The 18,846-nt window shown below is 32.7% G+C and overlaps 1 protein-coding gene across 1 annotated transcript; it reads left to right on the forward strand.

Annotated features, from left to right (window-relative positions):
• Nucleotides 1–12,353: 12,353 nt before the first annotated feature.
• On the forward strand, nt 12,354–17,376 carry LOC133303003 (homeobox-leucine zipper protein HDG11-like). Its single transcript, XM_061502827.1, has 10 exons — nt 12,354–12,466; nt 13,911–14,028; nt 14,141–14,332; nt 14,446–15,030; nt 15,169–15,270; nt 15,366–15,569; nt 15,738–15,915; nt 16,119–16,297; nt 16,405–16,494; nt 17,014–17,376. The coding sequence occupies exons 1-10, from the start codon at nt 12,354–12,356 to the stop codon at nt 17,374–17,376; spliced, it is 2,124 nt and encodes a 707-aa protein (XP_061358811.1).
• The last annotated feature ends 1,470 nt before the right edge of the window (nt 17,377–18,846 follow it).

Raw genomic sequence — 18,846 nt, forward strand, 5'->3', positions numbered from 1 at the left:
CTTCCTAAGGAGTGACCAAAGACTTCTAAGAAGGAAGAATGCATGAGCAAGATATCTTACGCTTTGGCAAATGTAGACTCATGCATATCATGTTGGGCGTTAAACCAGACATCTGTCACGCAGTGGGAGTAGTGAGATAGTACCATTTTGAACCTAGAGGAATACTAGATTATTGTTAAGCATGTACTCAAGTATCTTTGGAGAACGAGAGATTATATGCTGGTATATTCTAGTGGGAGTCTGGAAAAGCCGAGTTTTCAAAAATTCAGTTATTTCAAGTGGATATTGACTCAAGAAAATCAACCTCGAGCTATGAGTTTTTCACTAAACTCAGATAGCATTAGAGGTGGATCTTGCAGACCCAGTTACTAAGAGTTTGCCTGAACTTGTGTTCGAGAGGCATGTTACTTCTTTGGGTCTTAGGAGGATCCCAGACTTGCATTAAGCAAGTGGAGTTATTGGTTTCATTGTGCTCTTGGAGTAAGTCGATGAAACAATAAAATAATTTTCTGAATTTCATAAATAAGGTTTTATTTATTTATTTTGCGCACTATTTACAAACATAAAGGTCCGGATCAAATTGTGGAGTATATGATTCATGGAGGACATGATCATAGGTTCTCACAATTGATGAATGGAGTCACAGCCGTTAAATAAAGTTGGGCACTTTATTCAGGCTGCAATATTTTATGAAATGATTTTGTCCGAATCATTGTAAAATATTGGTGTGAATTAACATTCACATTGAAAGGATCAAGGAGAGATTTGATTAAGGTTGTTTTTCTGTCATAAGGTATCAAATCTCCAGTTAACTATAGTTATGTGCTTGCTCTTAATCCCGAGTTTAATATAAATAGGTAATCAAATAGTTTTCATTCTTTGATTTACCAACGGGTGAGGTTCAATCTATTGACGGCCAATAACTCGGTATTTTGGGAGTGAGATTATTTGATTATCGGTATTTATGAGATAAACAACATGGAATTCGTAGGATATGTCCCCTTGATATGTTTCGGTACTTGGATATTAAAGACACTGGCCAGTGCATGTAATCCATTAGAGAAACTATCATAGTCAAGGGAATAAATAATTGATTGAGTTACAGAAAACTTGTCAATCAATTATAGACATTCTACAAAGGGGCGATGCATATTCATGTTATAAGTGTTGTTAATCTTGGAGTTCAAGTTCGGGCTTTTAGTGGAGTACCACCGAATTAGATAATCATTCGTTGATTATCAGGAGCCTTGATTAATAACAGATGGTAGATCCCCAAGCTAGCTTGAGACAAGGGATGGGGTATTTTTCGGATAGATGATGACTTATGGGTTACATGATCTTGGGTTTTACGACTCAAGTTTGTATCCAAAAGAGCAAGTGGGAGATTGTTGGGTTTGCTTTTTTACTAAAGCCCAAATGGGTTATTAGTATGAGAAGAGCCCAAGGAACCTAGAGCCCAATGAGCTAGGGTTTCTTGGAACCCATATAAATAGTACCTCTTAAGTCATCAGCCTCCTAGGTCTTATTTTTGAGAAAGAGGCAAGCTCAGAATCTAATCAGTGCCCACACACTTCCCCTTCCTCCTCGAGAGATAGTTTGGAAGATCTGCCACAGTCCAGCTTCAAGGAGGTTGTTCGTGCTGCGGCGCTGAGGTGAGCTGTTCGTGAAGAGGAATCCTACAAGGGAAGATTCTATACGAGACCTGCGCACCGAGAGGTAATTGTGAAACAAGGATGATTCGGTAAGCATACCAATGTACTAGGTCCTAAACCGCTTCCGCATAAATCTAAGATTTCCTACAATATATATATATATATATATATATATATATATATATATATATATATATATATGTGTGGGCTTATCGTTTCTCAAGCTGCTTGAGATAATCTTATCTCCGACTACTAAATCATAACCGTACAAAGATGGATCAATGGTGATAAAGGAAGAGAGAGAAAAAGTGAATCATAACCATTCAAAGGTGAATCAATTAATATAAGGAAAAAAATAAATAAAACGACGTAGTTTTGGAGTAGCCGGAGATAAACTTATCTCAAACTGCTTGAGAAATATTTTTCCATATATATATATATATATACACACACACCCAGGACGTCATCGTTCTTTTATCAACGTGATACATATATATCTATTATATTTGTACCCATGAAATCATCATTCTTTTATCAACGTGATACATATATATATTTGTACCTAGGAAGTGACATTAGAAAAGTATGCATTCTTTTATCAATTATGGTCTTGGATAACGTGTATCTCTATATTAAATATATATATATATATATTTATATATATATATATATATATTAATATATAATATATATTATTTTGGCTATATATATATTTATAAGATAATAATCATCTAAAATTAAATAAGTTAAATGGTATATCTTAGAAAGGATTCCCGGTTCAAATTGAAAAAAAAAATATCTGATTGCCTTGAAATTTTAGAATATATATATTGATACTATGATGGTCGTTGAACCAGATTTGTGAGTGCATTGGATTCTATTTGTGGTGTGGACCCTTGTGATACCGAGTTCGAGTCAGAGGGGCATACGGATACAGGTAAGCTTCTGGTCCTCGGATTGTTTCTCTGTTTGTTCCACGAACCTCCATGGGAGGGTGATTTATGTGCATGGTATGCTATGGTGAAAATGATATATATACTAATGTTTTCCTAAGATATGTGGATATGTCTGTTGATGTAATACATGGATGTGATGTTAGTACTTGTACGATCAGGCAACAACCCTGGTGTGTAAGGCATGAGGCAGCATCCCTCATGTTTGGTAGGTAGCAGACATGCACAAACCCTATCCTGTTCCCTGACCAGTCGAACCACATATGCATACATCACATACATGAGATATTATCATTATTGTTGAGTTATTGTTGTTGAGATATTACTGTGGAATATGGAGTATTGCTGATTGAATGAATTGTTATAATATGCCCATGCATTTTATCTATTTTGAATTTATTATATACATGTAAGTGAGCTTGGAGCGGAAAAATCCTTGAAGATCCCTTGTCTTATTGAGATTTTTTTTTTAAATCTCACCCCGTCTGAGGCACATTTTCAGCTTCAAATAGTTATATGGAGGACCTAGAGGCAAGAGGCCGAAGATATTTAGTTTATAGTATGCTTGCATGGAGATTTACTTTGTTTTATGTATATGACTTATGCTGAGACTTGATGTTGTTATGTTTTTAATCAGACTTGGTTATTTATATTTGTGTGAGCAGGGTGATTGTCCCTGCCACTTGAGATAGTATTTTATGTTGAGACTTGAGTTATGTAATAATGTATCAGTACATTGTCATGGCTACTTGATGTAGTACTATGACTTGGTATTTTTATATTATTTGAGGTTATACAGTACATGAGCTAACATTACATACAGGTTTAGTACTAAAGTTTCTTTTTATACATTGAGGTTTAATATTGAGATAATTGCACAGGATATATTCATAATTGAATTAGTAAGCTTCCGCACTATGTTTTAATTAATTAAGCAGGGTTTAATTTATCATATGTATGTGAATACCCCGGGTGCACACGGGGTGTTACACCAACGATATTTAGAGAAAATTTATAATAAAAGCTGCAAGTTAGCAACTAATTTCAAACTTGTAATAAGATAATATTCACAACATTTTTAGGAAGAATAAAAACAAATTAAAATTATTATTTTTCTTCTTACAAATTTATAAATATTTGATAAAACTGACTTAACATGTGTCTGATAAATGTATCAATATCTTGTATTTAATAAATAAAATTAAATATTATTTAAGTAATCAATTTATATGTAAATATATTTTTATTTTGGGTTTAAATCTTTAAATGAAGAAAATGAACTAGAGATAAAAACTAAAAATGTTCGAAAAAATACAAATATATTAAGCAGTAGATTGGTCTATATACGTATAGTACTCACCAACGTTACATTTAAAGCTATGGGCCAATACGCACAAACGATAAACGAATTGGCCACAAACAAAATAGGAAAATCTTAAAAATTTAAATAAATCAAGAGCCGATTGAGTTAAAATAAAAAAATGTTAAACTTAAGTTAAATTCTATATATTCTGATAGAATTAAGGGTTTAAACGTGTAATATATGTTTTATTACTTACCTTAGTATTATAATAAATTAACAATATACAATTTACTATGAAGTTGGATTAAAAAAAAAAAAGCATTACACTATTAAATTTTCATCTTAAGAAGTTGAGAAAGGTGAGTGGAAATGAAGTAATAGATTGTCTGATAGTGATTCTTTTTATAAGGGCAAAATTGATAGTCTAATTTAGTTTTAAATAATGCCAGAAGGTGGACTTGATGGAAAAAATCATAGCGGGGTAAATGATAAAAAACACCATAAATGAGGTAAGTGATTCCACTACTAAAAAATAGCTTATTTGCAACGAACAATATTCATCGCAAAAATGCAAAACTCTGCTTCAAAAGGGTGTGCGATGAAATTTGTGATAGGAAAACGATCGTCGACAAATTCCTCGTCACAAATGAAAATTGGGATGGACTAGTTTGTCCTGCGGAACTTGCAACGAAATCAGATCATCGCAAAAGAGAAAATTTTTTTTCTTAAATGGTTTATATGGAAATGGAGATTGACATTAATGTATTCCAACGCAAACGGAGACGGGACACCCATCGCAAATGGACTGCCAAATTTGCGATGACATTCTAAAATTTCCCATTGCGAATTTGGGACGGAATTATGTGATGAATCGGTTGCAAATGTTGCAACAGTACACTTTGATGAATGTCATTGTAAATGTTGCAGCGACATTCAAAACATTCCCGTCGCAAAGTTTGCAATGGAATTATATGATAAAATAGTTGCAAAAAATGTGATGGCATCAGAAACGATTCCATTACAAATTGATTGTCAAATTTGTGATGAAATTTTCATATGTTTTCTTCGCAAATTGACGAACCTGAAAAAAAATTGAATTTCATTTTTTACCTACTTGTAAATATCAACCAGACACAATGACGACAGCAACAACACAGGAATCAAAACAACAAGTAACACAAAACTAAAAACCGTAATAATTCATAATATAATAAGTCATTAGTAAATATCCGTGTTTGAATAACAAAAAAAAAATGTGAATCAACAAAACGAAATAAAAACAATAATAATCCAAAACATTACAAAAAATGTTGCCTAATCATCATAGGAAGAGTCATCTAAAGTTACAGAATGCTCTGGATTCAAATTTTTCTTCTTCTCCTTCATCAACTAGGTAAACATTGACTATATTTCATCCATCTTCACGTGTTGGGACTTCCTCAGTCATCTAAAATGTTTTAAATTTACAATAGAATAAGTTAGTTTGTGTAAATAGTTGCACACATTATACAACATCCATTATAAAATAATAATAAAGAAAGATAAAAAGAAAAAAATTATGGTGAGTATAAATCAAGTTCATAATATCATCAAATAATTTATGGACTTCTTTTAATTATGCAAATGTATGATATGATATTATTGAAAAACACCATATGGTGGTGATAAAGTGATGAGTTGTAAGCATACCAAAAAAAAAGTGATGAGTTGTAAAAATTATATAGGAAAAAGAGTCCAAATTGAAGAAATATTATTGGAAAATATAAAATGATGATGACAAGGTGATTATAGTTCTTCAAGTAATAATGAAGCAATATCTTTGGAAAATTCAAAAGGATTCATATAAAAGCAATAAGATGGAAAAAAAATCTCTCTGAAGGTGGTGGTAATGTCAACGCATCCTTGTTTAAGAGAGGACTGCCTATAAATAGGTGAATTTTAGTAGAAGTTGGAAGAAAACAAAAATTGCAGAGGGTGAGAAGTAAATGGTGAGAGTGGAGAGAAATATAAAGAATAAAACATTCGGTGATTGAAAGGAAGTTCTTAGCAAATAAGTATTTATTCAAGATCTTCAGACGAATTGGTAGTTGATAACTCTCAAAAGTTGATAGTTATCTTGTGTATTTTATTGTTAAATTCCCCACCTTTTATTTTTTTTATTGCTTATTTCCGATTTTGCATTCAAGAGCACTTTTTTTGTAAAACAGGGCTGGAGCAATTCGCAGTTCTAGAAATTAAGGAGCAGCTGAGTGTAAAATAATTTATTTTTATTATTTTTGGCTTGAGAAATTATCTCTAAATTTTAGGAGCCCAATGACCATTTAGAGGAGGCCCTATTTAGAATTAAATCAAACTTGAGAAGAAAGAAAGAAGAAAGAGACAAAAGGAGACAAAACAGGACATAAATCAAAAGGAGCAGAAAAAGCACTGTACAACGTCTTTTTTTTTTCCAGAAAAAGTAACCAATTGGATGCGGACACGTCAATGAAGTAGAGATGAGGGAATGGCACAACAGTTTGCAGCATTACATCATCAAAATACAGCAAAAGAATAAAGAAAAGAAGCTTAGAAGAAGGAATTTAGGGCTGACTTGGTAGGAGCAGTGTTACTCATTAGGAGCAACTGATGAAATATGCACCCTTGAATAAATCAATGGCCAAGACAACATCTTTAAGGAACCTTTCACCTATAAATACTGAAGAAATCACTACCTTCAGAAGCTTTTGGCACTCTTAGAGAAGACTCAACGCCCTCCTTAGGATTTTCTTCTCTTTTTTTATTTTTATTTTTATTTTCTTTTTGTAGTTAGGATTTCATTATGCTTCTTAGTATGAGCTAAGTATTTTTAGTAGGCAAGGGTAAAGTAGAAATACCCCTCTTTGTCTTAGGTTGAACTTGTAATGAAAATATGTTTTCTTTAATGAAGTGTATGATGTTTCTTGGTTTAATGTTTTAGTATTGTGACACTCTTTAGTTTGCAACCTCATTCCAGGACAACTTGTCGATAAAACCCTCACAAGATAGTGTGGAGCAACATTAGAAATCTTAGGATATTTTGCTTTGAGTCAGAGGAATACCCGAAAAGAGGAGCACTATTATATGTAAATCGCTTTTGCTAGCGATCCCTTCAGCCATGCTCTTCTGAGAAGGCAAATATGATCTCCCTTGAGTTTCAACCTGAGACTCCTGATGTAATCTGGAGCAAGTAAGGCTTGTTTGCTTCAGTTCATTTAGGGTGCAAAAGACGTGTAGATAGAGAAATATGTCTCTATACCCATAATAGCTGTTGGGAGCACATTTTATTTTTAAAAAAACCTATGACGTTGTAGGAACGACCAAGAGGGAAAAAATACCAACCTAAGCCTACTACTTTTTAGTCATGAGTCTTTCTTATTTTATTTTATTTTTGTTACTTGTTTGACAAATATAAAAATTCCAAAAAGAATTATTGTTTTGCTCTCTGTTTCTGTCACTGTTCTCGTTATTATTGTTGCTCTTGGTTTCCTTTGCTCTCTATTATGTTTCTCTCAACTCCCACATTTTCCAGATTCATTCAAGGCAAGGTTCAATAAAACTTAAGGGAGAAACCCAGTTCTTAGTCATTCAGATTCTTTGACTTTGTTCAACCAACTGGTGACAAGTGCTTATTAGCTAACTTTGGTTTGAGAACAAATTTGCTCCTTGAAGTGCCTTACTTACTATTTGCTCTCAGTTTTTCTTTTCTTATTTACACTTCTTTTAAACACAACTTTTACAATTGTTCCTTGAGGATAATAATCTGAGGCTCATAACAGACCCTATATTACTTGATGCATACGCTTGCGTTGTTTGGGTAGATTTGCTCTTCATATGATTCATTTCTCCTTAGACAGAATAATTGCACCGCACTACTTTTGCTCCCATATTTCCCTGAGCACATCTCAGCCCAATAGTAGTCTTGACTCCTACGTTGTTTCATCAACACTTAGATGAGTGAATAGTGGGGACTATGCCAACTCCAACTTTATTTTAAATTCTATTATGAATATTTTTAGTTTAGTTTTTATTTTGTTATACAATAGTTTTACGAATGAAAAGGTGCAATGTTTTTCATTAACCATTCTTAAGGAATGATGAAACATAAAATAGAGTTGGGTGGTTTACTTTCTTTAATTTTTCTGGTAACGTTTATGTTGATTATTATGATATTTAATAAATATATTGGTTTAGATAGTATTGAGAAATGCAATGGAAGATATTTTGGGTTTTGTTAATTATTTACAATTTTGTATTTGAATACTTGAGAAATATTGCAATATTGGTGAATTGATTTACAAAAGTTATGTCTATGATTGATTTTTCCTTATTAATTGTATATATGAAATTTGTTTTGGGGGAATGACTTACACAAACCACTATAAGCTAATAATCATAAGTGTTAGCTTTGGTGCACAATGACTCATATAAATGCGGGGAGCCTATTTTTGATTTATTAAAGGCAAAAAGCGTGGTATTGTGATAATATTATATTTACCGGCAGGGAGCCCATGATTGAAATGTTATCACTCTATCTGAGTAAATCTCCACTTGAGTACGTATTAATTTAATAAAGTATTGATCTTTGATTTGTTCATACTACCTGATTTGAATTTGGAAGTTTAGTTTTCATCTTTACACTATTGATTAAAGGGATGAGATATTTCTCTATACCTACTCTACCTACTCATTTTCAACACCGTTGAGTCAGAATCTCAAGGGAAGAGAGAAAGGGTGAAGGTCAGGTGATACTCTGATTTAATGGTATTTGCAAAGAGTATGTAGAGTAGGAAAGATAAAAATCTAGGTATAATATCCTATCCCTTAATTAGATACATTTTTATATGTTCTCAAGTCCCAGTACCGCTTGTTATAGTTATTGTTATTTGCTCACTAGATTGCATGCAACTCACTCAAATCATGGTTATATATTTTAAGATAAAGGACAAGAGATAGCCTCTAAGACAACTCATCAGATTTGTTGAGTAAGTCCTGTTGTGTAACACCCCGTGTATTCCCGGTAATGTTATTACACTATCGTATTCAGCTGCGCTTAATCAAAAATGCGGAATATCTTTTTCTTTTCAATTATGACATCATTATACTTAGCCAAGTTGATTACTTAATCAATTTCATAAAATACCGCCTATATGTAAATTGCAATAAGACATCTAACTGAAATACCTCATAATATAGATATAATGTGAGTATCTAAGTCACGGAATTAAAACACATAATCCGGACAATATCCTGATACATTATTACAACTCCAAATAAAACGAGACATAATTAAGTCTAAGTGGCATGGACAATCCCCGTGCTCACCAAATCAACAGCATAACCAACAGAGTCTCAACAGAGAAATCCATAAACTGAAGCTAAAAGCATAAGACAGTAAATAAGATCCACATCCAATCATAACAGCATATCAGCATAAGCAGCATAAACATGCAACATCTATCAGCTAAGCTCTGGCCTCCTGCCACTAGAGGTCTCAACCCCCGAATTATCTGAACCTAAAATAAGCATTCCCCAAACGTGGGGTGAGATCTCTAAACTAGAAATCTCAGTAAGACAAAGGGTCCTCAAGGATCTTCCACCCCAAGCTTACTTACATGTGCAATATAAGTTCTAAAAGCATTTATATCAATATAAGTTCCAAAACTCAATGCAGTGCAACAGATATTCATGCCATGTGTGTCAATACTATTTTACTGGCCAGAGAAATGCAGGAATACGTCTATTACCCTCACGTAGTACAAGGAACACCGCTTGCACCTCACCCACAGCCTCACCATCTTGTATGTACCACATACTCAGGCTTACCGTATAGGTGGAACACCACATGCATATCATAAAGGAACTAGCATATAACATCTCAATTGCATTTCAAAATATCCAAAGCATGTAACACAGCATGCATATAACCATACCCCTGTGGACATAGTGGAACCACAACATGGCTAAACCGAGGACACGAAATCTTACCTTGCAAGCTCACTATCCAGTGCCAAGAGTCCACACAGCTCAAGTCCAACACACAACAGATCACAATCTGATTAGGACCAGCAAGCATATCAACATTTATAGCTCATAAGCATAACATAAAGACTACGTTTTCCTTTTAAGGTTTACGTCTTAAGGCTCACACAAAGCCACAAGCCCTTAATCACTTGATTCTGACTTAGTTCAATTAAAACAAAAGTTCAACTTCATCACTCTAGGGTCCACAAACCCATACAAGACCTCTGTATGAACAGTACCTTACTGTTCATCGAAAACCCAGAATATCCGGATATTCCTCGGGGACATATCCGGATATGCAATATCCGGATATCTCTATGGAAATATCCGGATATCCAGATCTCCATATCCGGATATCCAATAATAAGGATATCTGGAAATATTACATGTTGCTTCCTAGTGGTGAGCCTAACACTTTGTTTGTGTGGGAAAAAGTTTAAATAATAAATTGTTATGATATACTTTGAACACTTATTATATTCTTGCTTTATTATTTCTACAAACAAGTTGTGTTGTAAACTTGATAAACCTTATATACTTTGTGGTTTGAGTTATTATTGTTAAATGGATCACAATGATAATTAGGTTCGCCAACCTATTTGATGATAGTTTGTACTCGAAAGTTAGCCATGACACATTAATTAGAAGCCGTTACTATTTAATATTTTTATTATTTTAACTTCATTCATTAATGAACGTTGAAAAAGAAATAATTTTAAAATATTTCTTATAATATATATATTTTTGAAATATTTTAATTTGTTCATCGCTTCTCGACTAATCCGATTCGGAGTGAATTTCGGGATCACGACTTTAAACCCCTACCAAAGACGGTACTAGAGAAGATCAAACATATACTCTCACTTTCACTTGCTCAGTTATCTGACACCAACTTATCTACTATCATTTGGTATATTTCTTATAATAGATTAAATTATTTAATATTTTTTAAAGTAAATTCATGTTATTTTAAATTTTTAGAGGACTCGTGGAGATATAAGAAAAGGGAAATACACCCAAGTGTGGCGGCTCAGTTGGTAGCATGGGGCTGAGTGGTGGGAGAGAACCTCAGGTTCGAATCTCACTAACACCATCTGTGGAGGAGCATAAGTATCGTAATCCTTGGACTCATACCCGAACTCTGGATTAGTCCCATCGGTGGCTCAAAGAGTCGAACCTGTGGGGATACCAGGGGTTCTGATTCGCCTCAAAGAGGTAATTAGGATTAGTTTTCAAAAAAAAGAAAAAGGAAATACTTTTCTTATGTTGCAGGTAAGTAGTTACCTCATGTTGTAAAAATAAAATTATAAGTGGGACCCACAGGTAAGAGGAGAGAGAAAAAAGTGGTGGGACCCAATCCTTTTTTGTGTGTGTAGGAAAGTTATTTATCTCATTTAAAATGAGATAAACATAACCCATAAGAAAACAAATAACTACAAACGAAAAGATCAAGGCATTTAATATTACTTTTTCGTCATAAAAATTTGGGAAATATTTTTCTTATGTTGTAGGAAAGTAGTTATCTCATGTTATAGAAATAAAATTATAAGTAGGACCCACAGATAAGAGGAAAGAGAAAAAAAGAGTGGTGAGACTCACCCCTCTTTTTTGTGTGTAGGAAAATTGTTTATATCATGTAAAATGAGATAAATATAACCCAAAAATTTATATTTTCAATTTAAAATTTTTAAGACAATATATCAAACACATGTTATTCGTTGATTGTTGTTTCTTTTTTCCTTTTTTATTTGAGTTTGTTTTGCGTTATAAAAATAAAATTCAAACTGTGAAGTCAACGTGATATAAGGTTTCTTATTGAAAGTCAGCACTCGCTTTTGTCCTTTTCTTTCTCATCTTTAATCTGTGTTAATGCATTCCAAGTGCAAGCAGAAACTTCAAACTTAACGCTTCTCCTCTTTTATGAACGCATTCACTCCTCTGCAATTTTTATCTTTTTTTTATTTTTTATTTTGAGGGTAAAACACTTCTCTGCAATTTTTTTTATTTTTTTATTTTGTAATCTTTGACCAAATAGAAAGCTTTAAAAACCTTCCAAATTATTTTCTCTCAAATGTGGTATCTTCTCATACCTTTTCAGTGATTTAGAGGTTACCTGGTTGGTGATAAGGTGCTTTATATAAATAAAATATTACACTTTTTCATATGTCCTCATCACATACAAGAATCCAAATTATAAATTCTTTTTTTACTAAGTAATAAGATTTCTGCTTCCTTTTTTACTAAGTAATAAGATTTCTGCTTCCTCTTTTTCAGCTTTTACCTTTTGTAGAATTGGCATATATAAACATTCTAAGAGTTCACAATTCTCAGACACAGAACAAGAAAAAATAAAAAGACTAAAAAGCTTTAGTCTTTGCAGGTAATTTTTCTGAGTAAGGTTGAAAAATGGCTTCTCAAAAGAGAGGTGGTGGTGGGTCTGGTGATAAGCAAGATGCTCACAACTCAGCCAAAAAGAACTTCCATCGTCATTCTCCCAATCAGATAGCTAAACTTGAAGCGTAAGATCATTCTTTCTTGATGACAATCTTTTCATTTTCATTTTCATTTTCAAGTGTTTTTTGTTTTCCCTTCATTGGAAGGATTAATTTTCTCTGTTGGGCTTATCTTTGATTTACCAGCGTAGAATTTTTTTTTAACGATTATACAAACATCGCCTCATTTTTCATGATAGGTCATGTTCCCCAAAATAAAATTGAATTTATACTCAAAGTAAAATAAACATGTGTTTTGTACCCGCTGTACGTAAATCGAAATAATTCTTGCGGGGTGTATATGTTAGAAAAATAAAACCAAAATTGAACCTTTAGCTAACCTCTTAAATTTTTAAGGGACATAATCCTTGAATATTTCATGATTTTGAGGGAGTATTTTTGTTAATGAATTTATCTTCAGTTGATCATTGATTGTGATTATGACTGTTTATTTATTCACGACGGATTTTCATTTTTCATTCTATTTAATTAACTTTGAATTTGACGTGTTGTTGGCAATTGTATGTTGATAGTTTGTAGGAGGTTAAATGTTCAATTTCAGCACATTTGTTGGTCTCCCGAAAATTAAAGTGTATATGGGTGTTCTCTTTTTCAGTTAATCAGAGTATTTAATTATGTTGTGAAGAAGCTATTCAATCCAAAATCTTAAGGTGATGAGTAAGAGCTTTTTTAATAATTTATATTATTTTTTAACACACTCACTCACATAAGAGTTGAGCTTGAAGCGTGAATATTGTATAGGCCTAATTTTTGGTTTATTTAATTCCACTAGAAAGTTTTTACCAAAAAAAAAAAAAAAAAATCCACTAGAAAGTGAGGGGAGGTTAGGATCAAACTTGTGACTTTGTAGTCACTGAAGCTCCGGTATCATGTAAATAATCACTTCAACCCAAAACCTTAAATGGGTTGAATTGATTTTTTTTACATGATATTAGAGTTTTAGTGACCATAGGGTCACGAGTTCGATCATCGTCGCCTCCCACTTGTGGAATTAGATAAATATAAGGTAAACGAAAAAAAAAAAATTTGGTCTATGCAATATCCAATCTTCAAGCCCAAAGAGCTCTTATGTGAGGGGCGTGTTAAAGAATAATATAAACTATTAAAAAAACCCTCATCCAACACATTAAAATTTATTTTGGGTTGAAGTGATTCTTTATATATGTTTTTCTTTTTCTTTTTCGGCTTCGTAAATGATTATAAATGATCCGAAGCACATCCGAAGATCCTATTAACCATTTATGATGTCACTCTATTTCCCTACATTTCTATGTAAGATTTTCATATCTAGCCTTGCATCCAATGTTGGTGTCTATGCTCCTTTAATATTAATATATGTCTTAATTCTTTCCTTTCTTTTTCCTTTTTCATTTTTTTTATTATTTGATATTTAACTCATCTGTCAATATATACTCTCAACTAATTGAAATTTTCATTTTTTGAAACAAAGAATATTCGAGGAATGCCCACTCCCAGACGAAAACCTGCAACGTCAAATAGGCGAGCAGCTTGGCCTTAACCAAATACAAGTGAAATTTTGGTTTCAAAATAAGAGGACAAAAGCGAAGGTAATATTGTCTATTTTCTTTACTATATATGATTCTTTATTTAAGGACAATTCTATGACAAGCTTAGCTATGTAATGCTGATCATTTTATATATAAAACATGCAATTTCCAGAATCAAAGTGAGCGATATGATAACAATGCTCTTCGGCTTGAGAATGCAAATTTACAATCAGAGAACTTCAGATTGAAAGAGACTTTGAAAAATGTACTTTGCTCATCTTGTGGGGGTCCATCCTTTGGGCAGGAACAACGCCAATATCGTTTGCAAAAGTTAAGGTTAGAAAATTCAAGATTAAATCAAGAGGTTAGTAGTTTGATTGATTCTCTTTGGATTCGGATTCTGTATATGTTTGATTATATATATGTATATGATAATTCATTTTTAATATTGATATTCATTTATGAATTAATTTTCAGCATGAGACATTATCCAAACTTTTGGAAAACAATAGATGGCTACCTCTTCCACCTTCATCTTCATATGATCCCTCCGGAGGAAGTGATCTGAATCAAAACATTCCTGTTCATGATCCGCACATTCGTGCCTTTATTGAGTCACTTAATCAAAACATTCCAGCTCCTACTCAAACGAATGATCAAATAATTTCGCCTCTTGCTTCTGCTATTGATGAAGATATTTCAACACTCGAGCAGGAAATTCCTCTTCCCTTTCTTGATCTAGATTTTGGTGCAGTTAGTGGAGTTTCTAACGATGATATGTTGCATCATCCAACGAACACAAATATGGACATAGAGAGGGCATTAATGGTGGAGACCGCAAAAAGTGCCATGGAAGAATTAATAAGACTTTTGCGTATGAATGAACCATTTTGGTTAAGATCTGTGATTGATGGAAAATTCGTTCTTCAACAAGAAAATTACAAAAATATCTTTCACAAAGATATTCAACTAAATGAACCTCATGCTCGGATAGAATCCTCAAAAGATGCACGGATAGTGAGCATGAGAGGGACGCAGTTGGTTGATATGTTTTTGAATTCGGTTAGCAATTCTAACTCTTCTTATTTTATCATATATATTTCTCACTCTCTCTTTAATATTGTATTGATTATCCACATATTGAAAATATATATACTCATATATAAATTGTATGGTACTCTAATATTAATTAATTTCTAGGACAAATGGGTTGATCTTTTCCCAACAATTGTTCAAAAAGCACATACAATTGAAGTACTTGAAAGCGGTTTGTTGGGAAGCCGAGATGGAGCATTGCAATTGGTATGTTTTGCTAAAAACCTTATATATGTTATTTAGCTTTAGTCTGTTTAATTTGCGTTAATTAGATGAGAATTAAGTGAAGACTCTTTGTACAGATGCATGCAGAAATGCACATCCTTTCACCATTGGTTCCAACTCGACAATTCTCCTTCCTTCGTTATTGTAAACAAGTTCAAGTCGGTGTATGGGCGATAGCCGATGTGTCATTTGATTCCTCCAAATACGGCGTCGCTTTTTCTAACGCTTGGAGACACCCCTCTGGATGCATGATTAACGAAATGATCGATGGGTCCTGCATGGTTAGTAAATTAGTAAATTTACATATCTTAAATTTCTAGAACAGCTACGTATACATATATACATGTAACAGACTTTATTATATCTATGTGGATGTAAGCAATAACTTGCATTCCAAAAGAAAATATACTTTTATGTAACTTTAGTTGATGTTTAATTTATGCTCTTAGGTTACTTGGGTTGAACATGTGGAAGTGGATGATAAGATCCAAACTCACCAGCTTTTCAGAGAAATTATTTGTGACAATAATTCATACGGAGCTGAAAGATGGGTTTTAACACTTGAAAGAATGTGTGAGAGATTTGCAAGTGCCTCACTTGCAAATATACCTAGTTGTGACGCTGGAGGTTACTCTCCGCTATCTTGATTTATTTTCCCTTTGATCCATTGTTTGTTTACGGCTTATATATATATATATATATATATATATATATATATATATATATATATATATATGCTATTGAATTTTCAGTGATAAGTATAGCTGAAGGAAGGAGGAGTGTTAAGAAGCTTGCTCATCGTATGGTCAAGATTTTTTGTGGAAATTTAGACATGCCAGGTAACATGGAATTGCCACATATAAATAGTGGGGTTATGGTATCTGTTCGGAATAACACAGAGCCAGGTTTGCCAAACGGCATCATTGTCACTGCTGCTACCTCCTTTTGGCTTCCTTTCTCCCCTGAGAATGTCTTTGACTTCTTGAAAGACAATAGAAGAAGAGCTCAGGTTCACATATATATATAAAATTAGCATATCTTTTATTTTATAGTAAATATTAATCTTGCATTATTACACATTCATTAATACCTAAAAAAAATAAAAAAATCTTGCAGTGGGATGTTCTTTGCAACGGATATCCAGTGGACGAGATTCAACATATCTCAAATGGAACTCTTCCTGGCAACTGTACTTCAATTATTCGGGTACTTGCTTTTTTATTTCTAGTTTCATGTTTCAAATTTAACTAAATTAGTAGGTTTATATTTCAATTAGGTTATATCATGGGGGAAAAAAAATAATGATCCCAAGTTGAATTTCAAAGTCATCTTTGATAGTTCTTGCTAAAGATATTGCTTCAAGTAGGTTAAGATAAATTCAATATGGAAATATATCAAATAACTTGTTTCATATCTTCAATGAAGATCAACAAAAAGTAATGTGATGTGTGTGGATTAGATTTTTCAACTTGTTTATTATGAGTATATCTTTTAAACTTAATTATGGTAAAAAGTGTGTTAGAGGGAAGTAATTTATGACTATAAACATTTATATGAAAAATAATTCTAGCGTAGTTAATAATTGATGTTTGAATGGTGTTAGTAAAAACCACTACTAATTTGTATCAAAAGGAGGATGAGCTCTCCAATGTGTGATAGTTAAAGAATTGATTATAAATAAGTTGAATTTGATTAGCATTTCAATTGTTGTTGTGGTGAATGCAGCCATCAGTCCCTTGGGAGAACAATAAGTTGATTCTACAAGAAAGTTGTATAGATCCCTTGGGATCTTTGATGGTATATGCTCCAATAGATGCAGAAACCCTTAATTTCGCAATGAATGGAGGAGACTCTACACTATTGCCTATTCTTCCATTCGGGTTTACAATATCAGGAGATGGAAGATCAAAAACTGTTGGAGGAGAGTCAGGAGGTTCGTTGCTAACTCTTGTTAACCAAGAACTTTCTTGCAGTACATCTGCAATGGGGGAGCTAAACATTGAATCTTCAGTAGCTGCTATGAATACACTTATAACATCCACTGTGGAGAAAATTAGATTTGCTTTGAATTGTTCCAATTTTGATTAATTATTTCGACATGTACCTTCACTATTGTCTGAAGAAAGATAAGATGAAGTTTTTTGTATGTTCAAAATTATTCGTAGTTATTGGAACGTTTTCTTGCAATTATGCAGGTTTGTTTCAATGAAAATTATAAAGTAAGTTTATATAGAATAATTAAGAAACTAGAATTAAAGAAATTTCCTACAAAAATGCTCGGAGATAATTACTCAGCTGATCAACCAAACCAGAGATTATTTTTTAGGCCATTAAGAGGAATCGTAGTTATGTACTTGTATATTGGCAACTTTTCTTATAAAATTTGCCCCGGAGTTGTACCATGTCATTACATGAATCCTTACATTATATATGTCTAATTAGGAGTATATTTGAAGGGTTCGTTTTTTCTGCAGTTACTCAGATAAGTTATCTGCAGTAAGCCTAATACGACGTCGTTTTGGGGCGGAAATCATGGTGCTTTTGTAATTTTAATTTATTTCAGGGTTATAATAGTCTTTATATTTATAACTTTTTAAGATTTCAATACCAAAACGACGTCATTTTGGGAATAAATGCAGATAACCTATCTGCATTAACTACAGAAACATTTTTCCCATATTTGAATGAGGAAGGATATTCTAATTATCAAAAAAATTCACTACCAACTTATTACCTATCTAATCACCATTAGAATAATATTTTCTCTCTCTTAGATCCAAGGATGATGTGATGGGTAATAAGTTAGTACTGAAAATTTTTGGCAGTTAGAATATCCCTCCTCTATTTGAATATGTACACTTTTATTTACAAACAGTGAAAGTTGGGAAATAACCTTTGAAGTAATTTCCGTATGCATACCTCATGTCACATAATTTTCTTTAACGAGATGTTTGGTAGGGGGTTTTGTTATAAATACCTAGGCAACTTCTATTGATATTTCAATTTGACCATGTTTGGTATAACACTTTTAAAAAAAATTAAATAGGAAAATCCATTGCCCATCCATCATGATTTGTTTGTAAAATTTCATGAAAAATACTATTCCAAAAACCTTATGAACTTTGCTGGGAAAAAAAGAGAGAGGTTGAAATGAAGATAAAATTGACCCTAGTGGAGTACATTTTTTCAATCTCTTTCTTATGTGGAGATTCAAAAAGTAGGGTGGTTATTTTTGTAATTTTAACCCATTTTTTATTAATATTTTATCTTCAACTAAACATAGACTTGGAAAACTTTAATCAATTTTCCTGGAAATATTTTATCCTACCAAACAACTTTTTTTCAATTTTACCATCAAACTTACTTTTTTTCATTTCCCCATTAATTATATTAACCTAGTAAAAAAAAAATTCTCGTACCAAACGCCCCATACGCCCCATAATTATTCAACCTTTCTTTGTTGTCAAATGGATTCAAATGTATAGATATAGCCAATGGTGGTTATAACCCGTCTCTCACGTGGACTCTACGTACCGTGCAAATGGATCATTTCCCTAT

The sequence above is a fragment of the Gastrolobium bilobum genome, unplaced genomic scaffold (genome assembly GCF_033153095.1).
Source record: "Gastrolobium bilobum isolate Gb01-03AN ecotype WA unplaced genomic scaffold, APGP_CSIRO_Gbil_v1 utg19175, whole genome shotgun sequence".
Classification (NCBI taxonomy): Eukaryota; Viridiplantae; Streptophyta; class Magnoliopsida; order Fabales; family Fabaceae; genus Gastrolobium; species Gastrolobium bilobum.